The 15,524-nt window shown below is 41.5% G+C and overlaps 1 protein-coding gene across 4 annotated transcripts in view; it reads right to left on the reverse strand.

Annotated features, from left to right (window-relative positions):
- Tet (Ten-Eleven Translocation (TET) family protein) overlaps window positions 1-15,524 on the reverse strand; it is a 105,067-nt gene extending 89,543 nt beyond the window's left edge. For 2 of the 4 annotated variants that reach the window (XM_036816224.3, XM_036816223.3), the window contains exons 1-3: window positions 14,937-15,524; window positions 4,997-7,831; window positions 4,441-4,581 (exon numbers count right to left, since the gene is read on the reverse strand). In XM_036816224.3, the coding sequence (XP_036672119.2) occupies window positions 4,441-4,581; window positions 4,997-6,754 (1,899 nt within the window). In that variant the 5' untranslated portion in view covers window positions 6,755-7,831; window positions 14,937-15,524. Of the gene's footprint in view, window positions 1-4,440; window positions 4,738-4,996; window positions 7,832-14,936 lie in introns of all 4 variants that reach the window. The other 2 variants (XM_036816222.3, XM_036816221.3) reach the window with 1 other exon arrangement.

Consider the following 15,524-nt stretch of genomic DNA (forward strand, 5'->3'; position numbering starts at 1 on the left):
CAAATTTTTGCCCAACATATTTTTCGATTTTTCGGCAAAAAGCTGAGTCAGAAAGGGCCAAGTAATATCCAGGGGACGGAGATAGCTGGGCAGGATGAAAGAGGATGCCCAAGTGCAACTGGATATCCGAGGAGCACGACCACGACCGAGTATCAGATTGCACAACATGTTCATAATGAAGCACATCCAGGGCATTATCGCCAACGTCATCGTCATCATCATCATTACCACCACCACCATGCGTTGCAGTTGTGGCTCAAGTATCCAGCGGAGAGTGTGTGTATGGGTATTATCCTGTTTTCCAGGAGCTGGCAAGCCAACGTGCCAAAAACTGGGCACTGACAGAAACTAGAGCACAGTCCGTTAATAAACTTTAAGTTCTGATCTTAAACTTCCCGAAAAAAGAGAAATTTATCTTAAAACAAGAAACGTTAGATATAATAATACTTTGTTATCTTATCTTTCTAGCATGACTTAGGTATAAATTTTAATTTAAAGTTACAATTCTAATCATGTATCTATATTTTTTTAATATTAAAAAGGCTTTTCTATTGATTCACTTTAACAAGTAAAGGATCTCCTTTGGCCATTTTTGCATATAAATATTTAAGAATTTTAAATTTAAGCCTTGGGCTTTGACCAACTTTTTCTGCCAGTGCACGAGCCACCTTGGCAAGTGCTCTCCTTTTTCGCCCCCCTCTATCTGGTAGTGTATGTTTGCCGAGAGTATGTCACGAACGGGGAGTGCTGGTGTGTGAGTGTGGCCTCAAGTAGGAGCAATGCACTCGTCCTGGCCCAAAGAAGGACTACGGATAAGGATACGGCGAGTGGTTCGCCTGAGTTCCATTCCATATGAGCATATGCATGTTTCCGAGCATTTTGTATGCATGAAGCGAAAACCTTTAAGTTGTTATGGCTGTATGTTGGTTTTTAGTGACTCCAGTGCATTTGCTTCAATGAAGTTGGAGCGAAACGTGAATTGAAAATAAGAGTCGGCAAAGAAAGGGGAGCAGGTCTTAGAGGATGCCAGAAAGGCATTCTTGGACAGCCCAATGAAGTCAATCACTCAAACCCCACCGAACCGACTCCAAATGGACTTTCGGGGTTGATTCCTTTGGCTTTCGGTAACTTTCCTTTCACTCAGACACTTTCAATATTTGCCTCGTCTTGTTGTTGATTTTCTTTTATTTGTGGATGCGGAAAAAACGTAGAAAAAATGTTCAAATTTTAATGAGAAAATTCCTAAGAAAAACTGCATATTTAAAGAAGAAAAAAATACCCCAGACAAATTGAGCGACACAGGAAATATCCTCTTAGATAGGCCTGTCCAGAGATTTCTCTTTTTTTTTCTTATTGGGGGAAGATGGAAAACCGCGGTGGGAGTGAGTTCGCTGAGCAATTCAAATAGCCAAGTTAATGACTAAGCCCGAAGGTCTTTTCAGCTGATTTGGGAAAGTATAAAAAGAAATTACAAAAAATATTAAACGAAAAATCCAAGAGGGAAAGCTGGCCGGAAAGGGACTTGAGTACATCTTAAAGTATGAGTTGTATTAAAAAAAGTCAAAAAGTGCATTGATCTGCCTTCGATGGGAAACTGAAGAATGAAATAATTCACGTTCAAAATTTATCGCCATTAAGAATAAAACCGGACCAAAGAAGCTCGACAGACGGGACCAGCTGTGAGTTTTAGCTGAGAACTTTCAGGCTGAAAAAAAAAACCGCGAAAACCTTGTCATTATAAAGTCCATGGACAAAGGCATAAATATATGAGCACATGAGTAATTTCAACATACACTGGTCTACATGGAAAAGCAGAAATTTCTTAAAACAAATAATCCATTCCGTCTTTTTAAATTGACAGCAAATACAGTTTGAAAGACATTTATAAAATGTTGTTAAATTTTTTTGCATTTGTATTTTAGTTGGTAAATAAAAATATTGAAATGTACTTGAAAAACTAAAACAAAAAACATCTCGTTCCAATATTATGGAACCCAAAAGTCAATATAAAAATCGATTTGCTGATAAAAATACAATACGAAATTCTACAGACTGTTAAGGATTTGGACCGCATCCTTTTCACTTTCGCAAAACTCCAACCCAGTGACATAGTGTACCAGTAGCTCAGCCGACATGTGAGGCAGTTGGACAATGAAAACCCTGATAATGATGTTGCGGATGGCGATGATAAAGCAAAGGAAGATATAAAACTAAAGCGTCAATTGTCCAGGTCCAGGAGGAACCAGGGGAACTGGAAGGGGAAGAGCCGGGGGAGCTATACCAAATTGGCGTTGCACTATCGCGTCGCGCATCTTGTAGATACCCTGTCCATATTGACATGTCAACTGTTGCTCTTTTCCTTGGTGAAACTGCGAAATTTACAACTTTATCTATGTGTGTCGTCTAAAGTAAAGGGGCGTAGAGGGGGGCGGTTCATATGGAGGGGGTTCATAAGGAGGGGGCAGTTTTGTATAGGGGTCTATAGTATAGTAGAGATCTCTGCGTGCCATTTTCTCGTTTGACGGCCTTTTGTATAGCGCCCGAACTCCTCGCTCCTGTCAACCTTAATTGTCCATTGATGCCGTCTCTTTCTGGCAGCCTATACCCCTCTCTTTCGCACACTCCCATATAGTTTTTTTTGTTTCCTGTTTGCAGTCCGCTGATCGCGACTGAGAGACAAAACGCTGCGCACTCGCTTATTTATTTATCTCTGTCTGTCTGCGTGTATCTGTGTGTGCCGCTTTGTTTGCCGGTGTGTGAGTATCTCTATCTGTGTGCGAGTGTGCGATCAAAGCCGCGTTTGTAACTTGTGAACATCTGCTCCTTTCCATTCCTTTTATTGTTGTTTTCGTTGCCTCGTTTCGTTATTATCGTTATTTTTATTGTTGTTCTTATTTTATATATATGCCATACTGGGCATTTGTTGCTGTTGTTTTTGCTGTTGCTCTCGGACGTCTGTATTTGTATTCCGAGGCCCCGAGAAAATATCGCCGCAATATGGAAGCGTCTGTCAATATTGGAAATACTCCAAATACCACGATTATTCGACGGGGTTTTGAGATTTGGCAAACTGGTGGGGGAAATTGGAACAAGACCTTGGACAACTGACAAGCTAAGGAAATTCTTAAGATATCTAATCACTTGATTGTGGCAATTATACTGGAACAGTTTACAGTACAGCCGGATTGTAAAAAATATGGTCCTAACATGTCATCATATCTATCATTTGGTATAGAGACTCCCAGAAATACCAATTCTTTACCAAGAAGTTATCATGGTGCTATTATAATTTTAATATTCATAAATTACTATTACTTTAGTATGGTCATAACTTTTATAAGGTATGAATGGTTATTAAATTCATACCTATTAACAAACCCTCTTAAGTGGTCTTAAAACTACTTCAGTACTCTGTGAATCCCAATACAAGCCTACTACCCGAGTTCTTCAACTTTAAAAATGCTATGTGTAGAAAATTGAGATGTACACACACATATCCTTGGCAACGGATCACTTGAAACTCCTTAGTGGTCCTTGGGCCATTGAACTTGTTCCCGAGATGCCTCCACTTCACCTCGAATCCACCCAGTCCAGAATTCGAGTGACGACATGCAGCGCAATTTGAGATCCCAGATTCGGGGCCCTCTAGCGCACACATGTGCAACCTGATTTCCGACCGCTCAAAGGACACGCTCTGCCTGCGGCATCTTAAGTGATTTCGAAAAGGAGCTGGGAAGCGGCATAATAAAGTATCTGTAGGATGCGCGGATATCGGATCACTCAGCTCAGATGGTGAGATGCTAAGATGCTCGGAAGCTCGAGTGCACCTCGTACGCAGGCACTTGGGCACACACACACTCCTCTCATTGTAGGTTACTAGTTAAATCTTAAATCGAGGCAGCTGGAGAAAGAGACGGCAGAGGCTGCCGGAGAAAGAGATGGGACGAGGCACTTGGCCGAGGAACATCTGTTGCGCTGACATAAATCCTGAGTGACTGACCGCTGGTGCGAAAGACCGCGAATCTTGAATGCGAATGTTCATGTGGATGCGACTTGCCCGCCGGCTCTCTTTTGAGGACCAAAACCAGTTTCATCTGATTCCCAGCTGCCCGTTTGGGCACTGTGGTTGGGATATTGGTGAAAATTTGATACATAATACTATTGAGACTCTTAATTTAACCTATTTAAAGATGTTACCAAAAGAAAGGAAGATATTAAAGGTGTACTACTTTTTTTATACTTAAAATCATTTTAGTTCTTGGTAAAGAACTAATTCTTCTTGAAAATGTCTTCCACTTGATTGTAGTCTACCCAGAAACCCACTGTGATCGCCAATTTCATTGAGTAACTTTTGCGCTGCCCGTGAATGAATCTGTGGGATACTCCACACCGATTCGGTGGGTTAGGATCTGAGAATGGAGAACCCATGAGTGAACTCACCTTCTTCTCGGTGAGCTTCTCGCAGCGGCGCTGCTTGCAGATCTGGTGGCTCTTGTCGTTCCTGCAGGGGGCGCACTCCCCACAGTTGTCCTTGCGCTGGCATCCCACGCACTCGCCGCACCGCTTGCGCTTCTTCTTCGACTGGAAGAGAGAGCAGGAAGAGGAGTTGTTGTCGTTGGAGTGGTTGTGGTAGTGGTTGTGGTTATGGTGTGGGTGGTGGTTGTGGGTGGCGGGTGTGATTGTGTTCGTGGGTCGTGGCAGTGTGGGTGGCGGAAGATGGTGGCGACGACCGTAGTCCTGTTAATCGCAGCGGTTGCCAGTTCGCCCCGTTTCGCTTGTAAAGCGGCAGGGTTGTTGAAGATTTATCGGAATATATCGGTTTTATCGATAAGTATCGATCAGCTAGATTTTTACTTTATAAGTTTTTTCTTGGAACAACGAATCAGCAAGATATGCCTGTGATTTTACTTTTATAAATAAAGTCATATTATATAAACTTATCGATATTTTCGATACATCCCGTAAGCTTCAACAACCCCACCCACCGATCACCTACCTGCTTGTCGCATCCGCTGGCATTGGCATCGTTGCTGTCCCCCATTCCCAGGGCACTCAGCGGACTCTTGAAGTTGGCCGTGCTGGAGACGGCGTCCACTTGGCCAGGATTGCTGGGGTCTACGTCCATGCCGCTGGCCTCGCTCTCGGCACTGGACTCCAGCGAATTGGGCCGCTGTTTCCGGCGCTCTTTCTTCCGGGCCTCCAGTCGAGCTATCGGCGACTGCAGGAGCTTCTCGACCTTGACCGGCGTGGTTGTCGTGGGCGTGGGCTGGTGTTGCTGCTGTTGTTGCTGGGTGGTGGTGTGTGGCGTGTGGCTGCCACTCCCACTTCCAGCCGTGGCCTGCGGATAGCTGTTGTTGCTGTTGTTGCCATCGTACGAGGTGGGCGTGTGCATTCCCATGGGAATGGGATGCACTGGCTGGCCGTGCTGCAGCGGATGGTGGATCAGTCCGCCGGCGCCACCACCGCTGTGGCTGAGATCAAAGTCCTCCTTCTTGAGCAGCATCTCAAAGTCGCTGGCTCCCGAACTGGGCTCCTTCTTGACACTCAACGGGGTGAATCCCGGATAGAGTGGCAATTCGGCATAGGGCGTGGGATACCCGGTGACTCCGGCGCCTCCTCCTCGATGATGGTGGTGCGGATTGAGGGCGTGGTGGTGCGCAAAGGCATTGGGCGGCGGTGGTGCCGGAAAACTGCCCGCCGATGGCGGTGTGATGCTGGTCTGCAGACTGGATAGCTGGGTCAAGGGTGAGCCCACGCTCATCATTCCCGGTGAGCTGACTGAGATGCTGGCCGGGGACATGGCCACCGTTTGCAGGGAGCTCATGGCGGAGCCTGGTCCCACCTGGGATCCTGGCACAGGAGGCACCGATCCTGCTGCTGCTGCTGGTGGCGGTACTCCTCCTAATACTGCTCCCACTGGCACCGGCATGGGTGTTCCATCCGGTAGTAATTGCTCATTGAAGCCATGGAACTGGCTCTGAAAGGAGGGCAGCTTCGAGAAGGGTTCAAAGCCGCTCTTTAGTTGCAGATGATGGGGTTGCGTTTGGGGTTGTTGGGGGCCATTGTCCTTGGACTCCATTTCCCAGGGACGCGTGTAGCTGCCGTTCGAGTTGGAATTGGAGTTCGAATTCGAGTTGGCCGTCGAGTTCTGGGGATTACCCGGATTCCCTACTGCGGTGGAGGCGGCGGAAAGGGCATTGGCATTGGCATCGCCGTGCCGCTGGCCAGTGTTGCTGCCACCAGTTGCAACATTAGCATGATTGCTGCTGCTGTTGCTGCTGCCCAGAGGCGCTGGAACCGTGGTATTGCTGCCGTCGGTGTTGCTGTTGTTGCCGTTGCTGCTGCTGTTGCTGTTGTTGCCGTTGGTGTTGCTGGTGGCGGCCGCTGGCTGTTGCTGTTGCTGCTGCTGCTGCTGATGTTGCTGCTGCTGCCTGGCATAGTAGTCCCAGTGCTGCTGCTGTTGCTGTTGCTGTTGCTGCTGCTGATGTTGCTGCTGCTGCTGCTGCTGCTGGAGGTGTTGCTGCTGCGGATAGTGCTGCTGCTGGTAGTGGTGATGCGAGTGCGAATGCGGATGATGGTACGGCGTGGTGTAGTGCTGGCTCAGGCTGCTCAGCTGATTCAGATGGGTGTTGTGCAGGCTGGACACAGTGGCCTCTACGGATGTTGCTGCTGCCGCTGCTGCTGCAGATGCTCCCAAATTGCTGCTGTCGACGGTAGCGCCTGTGCTGCTCTGGGCTAAAATTGAAGACGCCATTTAAGCTCAAACACTGGCATGGCTATGCAGTTGTCTTTCAAAACTGCGGGGCTTTGTACTGATTTTTTAAAGATTGGTTTTTTACTGATTTTTGTACACTTTCGGTTCACTTTTCGTTCGTTTCTCTGCTTTTTGAGGTAGTTCTTCTTTTAAAATGTGTCTCTGATATTTGACTGGTTTCGTTTTTCGTTTTGTTGGCTAGTGTAAAACACTCTGATTATATCCGTTTAATATATTTGTATACTATCATATAAGTTGAAGCTACTCCAAGATTTGTATTTCGTTTATTTTGAACTCACTGGTTTTGCGTGTTTTTTTTTTGTATTTTATTTTTAATGCAAAGTTGAATATCTATTTTATTTAATTGTGTTCTTCTTTTGTAAAGTGCTTTTATTAAATTGTCGTTTAAAAATTGTTTAAGATTTGTTGTTGGTTGTTTTGTACTTTATTCTTTTGTTTGTTTGTAAAACGGCAGCTAGGCAAAAATTTGTATTTTGATATTTGATTTTAATTTGTAGCAGACTTCGTTTGGTTTTCTTTCCTTTAAAAATCTTTGTAAATTTGTAATTTGTAAAATTTGTATTTTGTATGCGTTGTTGTTGTTGTATTTACGTTATTAATTACTTGCTGTTTGTTGTTGTTGATAATATTTGATGCTTGCTTGTTGTAAATTGATTAAGATTTTGTACTCTGGTTTTTGCTTCGTTTTTCAATTGAATTTGCTTTGTTAATATGTCGTCGGATATAAAAATAATTTAAGTATTTATGTCTAGTAAATTGTACTTAATGTGTAGGCTTAAAAATCTTTGTCTTCCGTTTGTTTGTTTGTTTGGGTTTTGGTCTTAACAATTAATTAAACATTAGCGCGTTATTTGTTATTGGCTTTAATAGTAATAATATTTTATATTTCATATAAGTTGTGTGTTTAGCTTAATTCATTTTATGCTTTTTGTTGCTTTGCTTTTTTGAATTTTGATTGTGGGCCGAAAGGGGGTTTTATTTTGTAAGTTGCTTTAAAGATTTCCAAATTATTTTTGTGTTGTTGTGGCCGTTGTTCTCAAATCCTTTGATAAAAAGCTGTAAGAATGAGAAGAAATAAGTTCTGTTAGCAAAGTTTCAAATGGAGGTGTTTGGAGTTTCTTATAAAAATATCCTTGCTGAAAAGTTTACTTGTTCTTTTTTTAATTTTCTGTTTCTCCTTCTGGCCTTAAACATCTACAAACTTCAACACATAATTATGGTCTTTGACTATATAATGAGCGGCCAAGCCAGCGAGGCAGGAAGCGGCAAAAAAAATAATAAAAAACGAACAGCGAAAAAAATGAGCTAAAGGACACTCACTTCTGGCTTTTTATTGCCGCTTCTGTTGTTGGTGTTTTTTCTCGTTTTTTTTTTTGGCTTGTAAGTTATGCTACCAAGTTGGTTTTGGCTTTGTAAAGCCCCACACACACACTTGCGAAACACACTTACACCATCACATAAGCGTATTTCAGTTGCCTTCAACGCCGTTGTCATTTTCTTGCCTTTTTTCGCCATTTTTTCGCCCCGCTCTTGTATCTTTTCCCTTATTTTTATTTTTATTATTTTTTTTTCTGCGGCACAGGTGTACTTTTGGTTTCTTTTTTTGTTGCCGAGCGCGTCCTTTGGCTTTTTGCATTTGGCCAGCGAACATTTCGTTGCGCTTCAGAAAGTTCATTGGGCTCGGAACCTGGGCTTTTTCATCAGCCTGGTGATGATGATGATGAGGATGGGATGATTGTAATGCATGCACTGAAAGCGCCTCCAGCTGCACTACTTTTGTAATGGAAAGATGCATAAATTCATGGCTTTTGAGGTGTTTAAGTGAGTGCAAATGTGATATTAATAAGCTCGGGATAATTAGTAAGGATTGTATTATTCAAAACATTTTCTAGGATTTTCTAAAAAGCTGAAACGGGTTTCTTAATGTTGATACTCTTATGGCTAACAGTTCAAACACCTTTCCATTCCAAATGAAGTTATTAAAAATAGCTCCTAAGATACTTTGGTCTTGAGATACTTTGGTTTTTCTAAAAGGGTAAAAGATACTTTGGTCTTGAGATACTTTGGAAGGCTGTAGAATTTATTAGACATTATATTACTAATTTCTGATGACTTTCAGCTTAAGATATTTTTTGTAATTACTATCACAAGTAAGTTGACTTTGCTGGTTCTAACTTTATAAATTATTAAAAATGTATCTAATTACTTATAGTTAGTGTGAGTATAAATCATATCATAACGATATGCTCTTTTCGTATCTTACATAGTCACATTGCGAGGTACCTTAGATGTTTCCCATAAGATTTCCCACACTAAAAAGGAAACATTTCGCATCTTTATGCACATTTCACCCCCGAGTTTTGAAATTGCGAAACTTTTCGCCTGATTTCGGTTGACAACTGAGTCATCTGCCCCATTGTTTTCGCTCTCCTTAATTTCGTTTTGGGTTCCTTGAGGTTCTGTTCTGGCTGCCTTGAGTTCAGTTCCTCTGCACATTGTTGCAGAACGACAATTAAAGTCTGATTATTTTGTCGACTGCAATTTGCGTGCTGCAATTGCCCCTCTCGCTCCCTCCCCTTCGTGCCATCTCACTCACATTATCTTTGTTGCAGTGCCTTCAATAAAAACGGTAAAAGGCCAACGGCCAAGCCAAGCAAACCAACAAAAAAAAAAAAAAAACTGAGGAGGAAAAGGCAAAGAAGAGAACCTGCAGCGAAGAAAAAAAAACGCACACACAAAATGTTGCAGCTGCCACAATTTGCTGCACTTTCCGTTTTATGCGATTCCGTTTCGCGTTTCCACTTCTGGCCTTTCATCCTGTCCTGTTCTGCAGCTGTAACTTCGGGACTCCTTCTGCTCCCCAGCCCCCCTAGGTCCTCCCTTTCCTGGGAGAGTTACGAGTCTTACGCTCGACAGGGCGCGATAAAGATCCCGATCCCAGCGATCCCGAACCATCGACCATCGCGATTTGCCGAAATTGGGCCAAAGAGTTGGGAAAATGGCATCATGTGCTGCCTGCAATTAGCGCTTCCTTTTTCCTTGACCCAAGCCAAATCCTGACTGCACAGAGAAAGTTTTTGGTATTATGTCTTATCTAGGGCTCTTTATAAAGAACATATCATGAAGAACTCTAGTTTTTTATTCAAAAAATTGACATATGTTTAAGATCTGCTAATAAAATACTAGTCCTAATTTTTAGTTTGGGTTAAATAAAGGTTTATGTAATGTATCTTTACACCCAGAAAAAAACCCGTTCGAAACGTTCAAAAATCAAGACCAAACGTTGTCAAAAAGTGCGTGAGCCCGTTTGTTGACAGTTCATGAACGGTCGTTCGTAAAATGTGACCGAAACTTTAGGTCGGGTTCCGAACGAATGGTGACAGTTTAAGAACATTTCGGGCTTAACCTGAGAACATAAAAATCTAAAAAAAAACGAGGTTTGTGTACACGCTAGACTTTCTGGACGCCTGGTATAGATTTATTTAATTTCCCACCTTATATTTTGTTATTGCTAGAATTCAATGTATTTTGGTTATTTTGCTGAAGACAAAGAATTTATTATTAAAAGAAGTACATATAAACATTAGAAATAATATTTTAATAAAACTTACAATTCACAACCGTCTTCTCGCGGACTCGAACCTGTGCTTCCATGAGTCGGAGGCGGACGCTCTAGCAGCTGGACCACCGAGCGATTTTTTCGAGCGCGGAAAATCGGGACACTAGACCTACATACATGTTTTTATGAACGATGTTGATAATTTATCGATTCCGATAGACTCTACCGCGTTTATCGCAGCTTTTTCATGATCGGCGTTCGATATCTGAGAACATTTTTCGCAATTTGGAACCAAGTTGTTCGTCGGTAGAAATTGTTACCAACACCGTTCGATTTTCGTGAACAAACGTTCGAAATGTGAGAACTAAAAATGGAGAACGGATTGTTCGCATTTCATGAAAAATGTTCTTGATTTTTTTCGTTCTTTTTTTTCTGGGTGTATATATTACCTATTTATAATAATTTTCTATTTATAATTATTTATTTATTACACTGCATTATCAGCTACTTAAGTGTTATACCTAAGTATGATAGGCAATTTCGATCAGAAAAAATCGATTTGAAGATAAGAAAACTTTATTTCTCAGCATGATACCGATTTCTAAGGCGTTTCCGTTGCCAACAAATGATATAACACCAAAATTATACAAAGTGTTTGCCAAACCCTTCCTGGCACCTAAGCAAGCCCTGATCGAAACTCAAAGTTCATATCTTATCTTATCTTGGCAAGCTCCCAGGCCAAGTTTCAATGTTATGCATATACGGGATGGTCTATATAAACAGGGATTTCTATTTCCAACTGGAGCAGTATGGGTGTATGCTTAAAAAGTAAAAAAAAACCCAGAAAAGTAAACGAAAGCAGAAACAATGACCGCAATTCACTTAAATTTCTTGTTTGCTGCCCGCGCCTAATGCAGCACATTTTTGCAACATGTATGTACAATGTACGTACAACATTCCTTATTTTTTTCGCATTCTGAATTTGCAAATTAAACACGCAGACCAGACGCATACAAAAGTACCATTTACGAACGTACTATACACGTATATGTGACTGAACAATGCGTCATTTAAAAAACAAAGTCGCTATGGAGTCGTGGAGTGAAAATGGCATAGAATCTAGGTGACTGCGAGGGCTGTTTTTTGGCAGTATATATACGAATATTATAAAGAGGGGTAGGGAGTATACCGGGATGAAGAACTAGGCTACACACATACTCGTAGAAGGGAGTTGCATGTGCAAAGAGGAGAGCACGTGAAGCCACAGGACGAAAAACAGGAACAGCACCAGAAAACAGAAGCCGAATCTGGAGGTTCAGGTGTATCCAGAGGGAAACCATCCACATCTACCGGTGCTACCTGTGCGTTGTTTGACTTCGCATTTGTTTGAACTGAGCCGGGGCCCCAGAAATGGGAGAGAAAAGTGGAAAATATGATGTGAATTCGAGATGGGGATGTGGAACTTGAGATACCCTTAGTAAGAAATCATAGAGGAAATTCTCTAGATATTTCCAAGCTCTGATTTATAACTCGCCATTTACTTTAAGTATTTTGAAACTGAAAATTATTTTATATATTTAATGTGCTAAGCAATGTTATATCTTTAAAATTCTACAATTATCACAACTGTTTTGATAGTCCTCTGATCATATGGGTGTATACATTAATAATTGTAATATTATGTTTGATTCCAAATTCAAGGAATCCCAGTTAAACACACGAATCTAGATACCCCTTGCCCACAACAACCTATTTTAATAACAAGTGCAGCCAACGACAGTTGGGCAGGATCATGTTCCGAATATCCCAGCGCAGAATCCTGCAGGAATCCTCCGCCCGCCTGTCTGTCTGTCAGTCAGTCAGTCTCTCAAGCTGACGCTCCATTTGTGCAAATGAAGTGGTCCTCTCCCATCCTGAAGCCCTCATCCTCATAACCACTTTCCCAGCTCATCCGCTTCAATGTAATATTTTAATATGTTATCCGAACATTGTGGCGCTTGTTTACAACTTTTGCTCATATGAGGATTGTTCAAAAGCAGTTGGGCTAAATATTTATTAACATTTTTCCCCAGCATTTCGACTATTCTGCAACTACTTTTCGGGTTCATAATAAGTTTGCATATTTATGCATGTTATACAATTGCCAAATGTGCAACGCAGCAAGTTAATGAATAAAATTCCAGTTTCGGTGGGGTGGCATCATTTTGGATGGGTTATATTTCAGGAAGCCCTACGAACTGGTTAAGGGGTAGGGAAATAATTACGTTTTATGTTAATGATACGAACTAGACGGCTGAAATTGCATTTCTTGTGAAGGTGGTGGAAGTACTTGATCGAGTTGATACTCGTATTGTGGAAGAAAGGAAGTGTTTCAAGACATTTGATAAGTTGGTGAAGGAAGTTAGGCACTTTGTAAAGGATTATGATTTATACATATACCATTTAACTATTAGCAGTCGAATAAATTTTTAAGTCGCTGAGGTGTGTCTATGTCTGTTTTGCGGGTTTTCCTAAAATACTTTTTTAACCAAAGTTCTATATTAGAAGATTCTATAAAATAAAGATATTTCCCCAAGAGTGAAAAATCCTTATAATTATTTTAAAATGCCTCTCGTGGGTTGATGCTCCACATCTCGTTCCTCTGTGTGTCACGTGCAAATTGAGTTGTGCCGAAGGTATGGCCCTATATGTGTGTGGTATGGGTGGTGCGCGGAGTGGTGCGGTGGTGCAGGTGTGGATGAAATGAAACGTGCTGTGCGGCCCAATGAAGCCATGCAAGGAGCTCATGGACAGGCATACGCGGCTGAGTATTAAGCGTATATGAATAGGAGCAAGGGTACTTATGCCTCGCATTCGCCCACCCAAAAAAAAAGCACCACCCACTTCCCGTGAGTGTGTTGAGATTTACGAGTTTGTCATTTGCCTTGCATGCTTTCAAAGTCACGCACGTTACCGTTAACGAGTGTGGGTGGGGTGGGGGCTTTTATATCCTGGGTGTTGTTTATTTTTCTCTAGGTCAAAGCCTTAATTTGCCTGCGTGTCCTTTTGCCAACTTTTATTTTCGGCTGGTGCTGGTATTTTATGAATGAATGGCAGGCAGGCGGGCGGGGAAAATTGTAAACAAAATATAGAAGCTAAATATAGAGTGTATCTGTAGAATTCATTGGGGGTATGGCAGTCATAAACTTGCAGGCGGCCGACAAATTGCATCCATCAGATACATCTACAGATACACAGATACCATCCGCTGAACTTGAACTTCTTTCGCGGCCTGCGCCTCAATTTGTTTGGTCTTATTATTTATCTTTCTTTAAATTCTCTTTATTGCCATGTCAAGGCGGGCTGAGTAAATGTATCTGTATCTTGTAGGAGCACAAGTATCTTCTTCTGTATCTTTAGCTTTTCGCTTTCTGTTGTGCTTCTCGTTCCCTTGTATTTTTCTTGTTTTTTTGTTTTTTGGCGCTTCTGTTCTGAGCGCGCCAAAAAAGTATCTTGAAGATGTACGCACGTTACTGTTAGTTACGAGTATCTGTATCTTTGTATCCCTCTTTGTATCTCTGTGTGTCGCTTCTCTGGCACGTTTTCAGAACCTCAACTCAACTCTTCACAACCAGAAGAACTTCAGTGCCCGCTGCTTTTTAATTTAAGTTGGCGCAAAGCAAACACAACGCCAAATGTATCTATCAGCAACAGTTCTCCTTCTGTTGGTCGTCATTACTCATTTCAAGTCATTTTGCGACCCAAAATAAAAACTTTGCCTTCTGCCTCCACTTTAATATTATTTTTATTTTGTTTATTCGACTTGCACAAATAAAGCTCCTTAGCCGTCCGAAATTGCCTGTTTAGGTGATTCTCATTTTTTGAGGCTCCCTTTGAGCCTGCACTTATTGTAATTTGATCCTCGGATGACCAATAACAATTGTTATCTGTTTGTTTACGTTCTTACGCTCGAAAGTATTTCCTGCGGTATAAATGCAAATTTCAATTGGAAATTTGTTTTTCCTCTGCTTTCGGTCGAGAGGTGAGTTTGATTGGGGGATTAAGACCCTTCCTATTAGTAGTATTTTATATATCTGAATGGAGCTGAATATTTTTATATAAATATCTCCTCAATTGGCTTAATTAATTGGAGTCGGTTTTATGAAAGGGATATTGTGTTTCTTGGAATCGCAGCTTGGGTTAACTTTTCAAAGAGTTAATTATGTTTGGGATTCGACTTGTTGTGCTTTTCTCTTGCTTGAACTCAATTAATAGAACAGAACCAGCTTATGTTTTTCTATGTTTGTAAAATACATGAAAACTGACATTAATTAAGCAAAAACCATTAACAATATTGAACAAATTAAAATTGGTTTTAGTTTTTACATTTCTAAGTAAGAAATACATACATACAAGCTATTGAAAAAATGTTAGAAATACTTTTCAAAATTCTATAACATAGATATTTTCCTTATACTCAATATATTTTCCCACAAATGATAGTAGAAATATTATAAACTTTTTATTCCTTTCCTTTATAAAAGTTTCTATTCTTAATTTTCAATTTTATTTTATTTATTTTAGTGAATTTACAATCCTCCTTAGAGGACCGCTCTTACAAACCTTTGTTGTTAATCCATTTTCTTCGCCTTCCTCGAATCGTTTCCCTCGGAAAATGCTGAGTATTTTGAAGCTATTGGAAATCCATGCCAGTTTCACTGCCCATTTGCCGCCCGTTGTTGGACCGTTAGAAAAGCCGCGAAAAACCGCACGAAAACGAAAGTTGACAATAACAAACCGCGACGCGAAAACCGAACGAAGGAAACGCAAAAGAAAGAAAATGCAGGGAAAACCAGAAAACCGAGCGCGAAACTGGAACTGCAGATTAAAATCGGGAACGGGACTCAGATGAAAAACTGAAAAACTTAGAACGGCAGATGCGGCATCTGCTGCAGTTCTCGATGTTTGTTATGGTTTTGGGTATTTTATTTCACTGGTCACATTGGCAAATGATTTGGGTTTGCCCGTTTTTCGAAACTGGAACAAGTTAGTAGCGAGTCCTTGAACTCGATCACACCGAAAGGATAGTATTTCCCGAAATTAGTTAGTTAGCTGGCTAGTTAGTGGGCTTCTCTCGCACTCGCACTCGTTTCTTTTCTAGCGCTCGAACGGCGACGGCGGTGCAAAATTTCGTGTTTTGTAGGAAACTTT

This window comes from Drosophila suzukii, chromosome 3, assembly GCF_043229965.1.
Source record: "Drosophila suzukii chromosome 3, CBGP_Dsuzu_IsoJpt1.0, whole genome shotgun sequence".
In the NCBI taxonomy this organism is placed as follows: domain Eukaryota; kingdom Metazoa; phylum Arthropoda; class Insecta; order Diptera; family Drosophilidae; genus Drosophila; species Drosophila suzukii.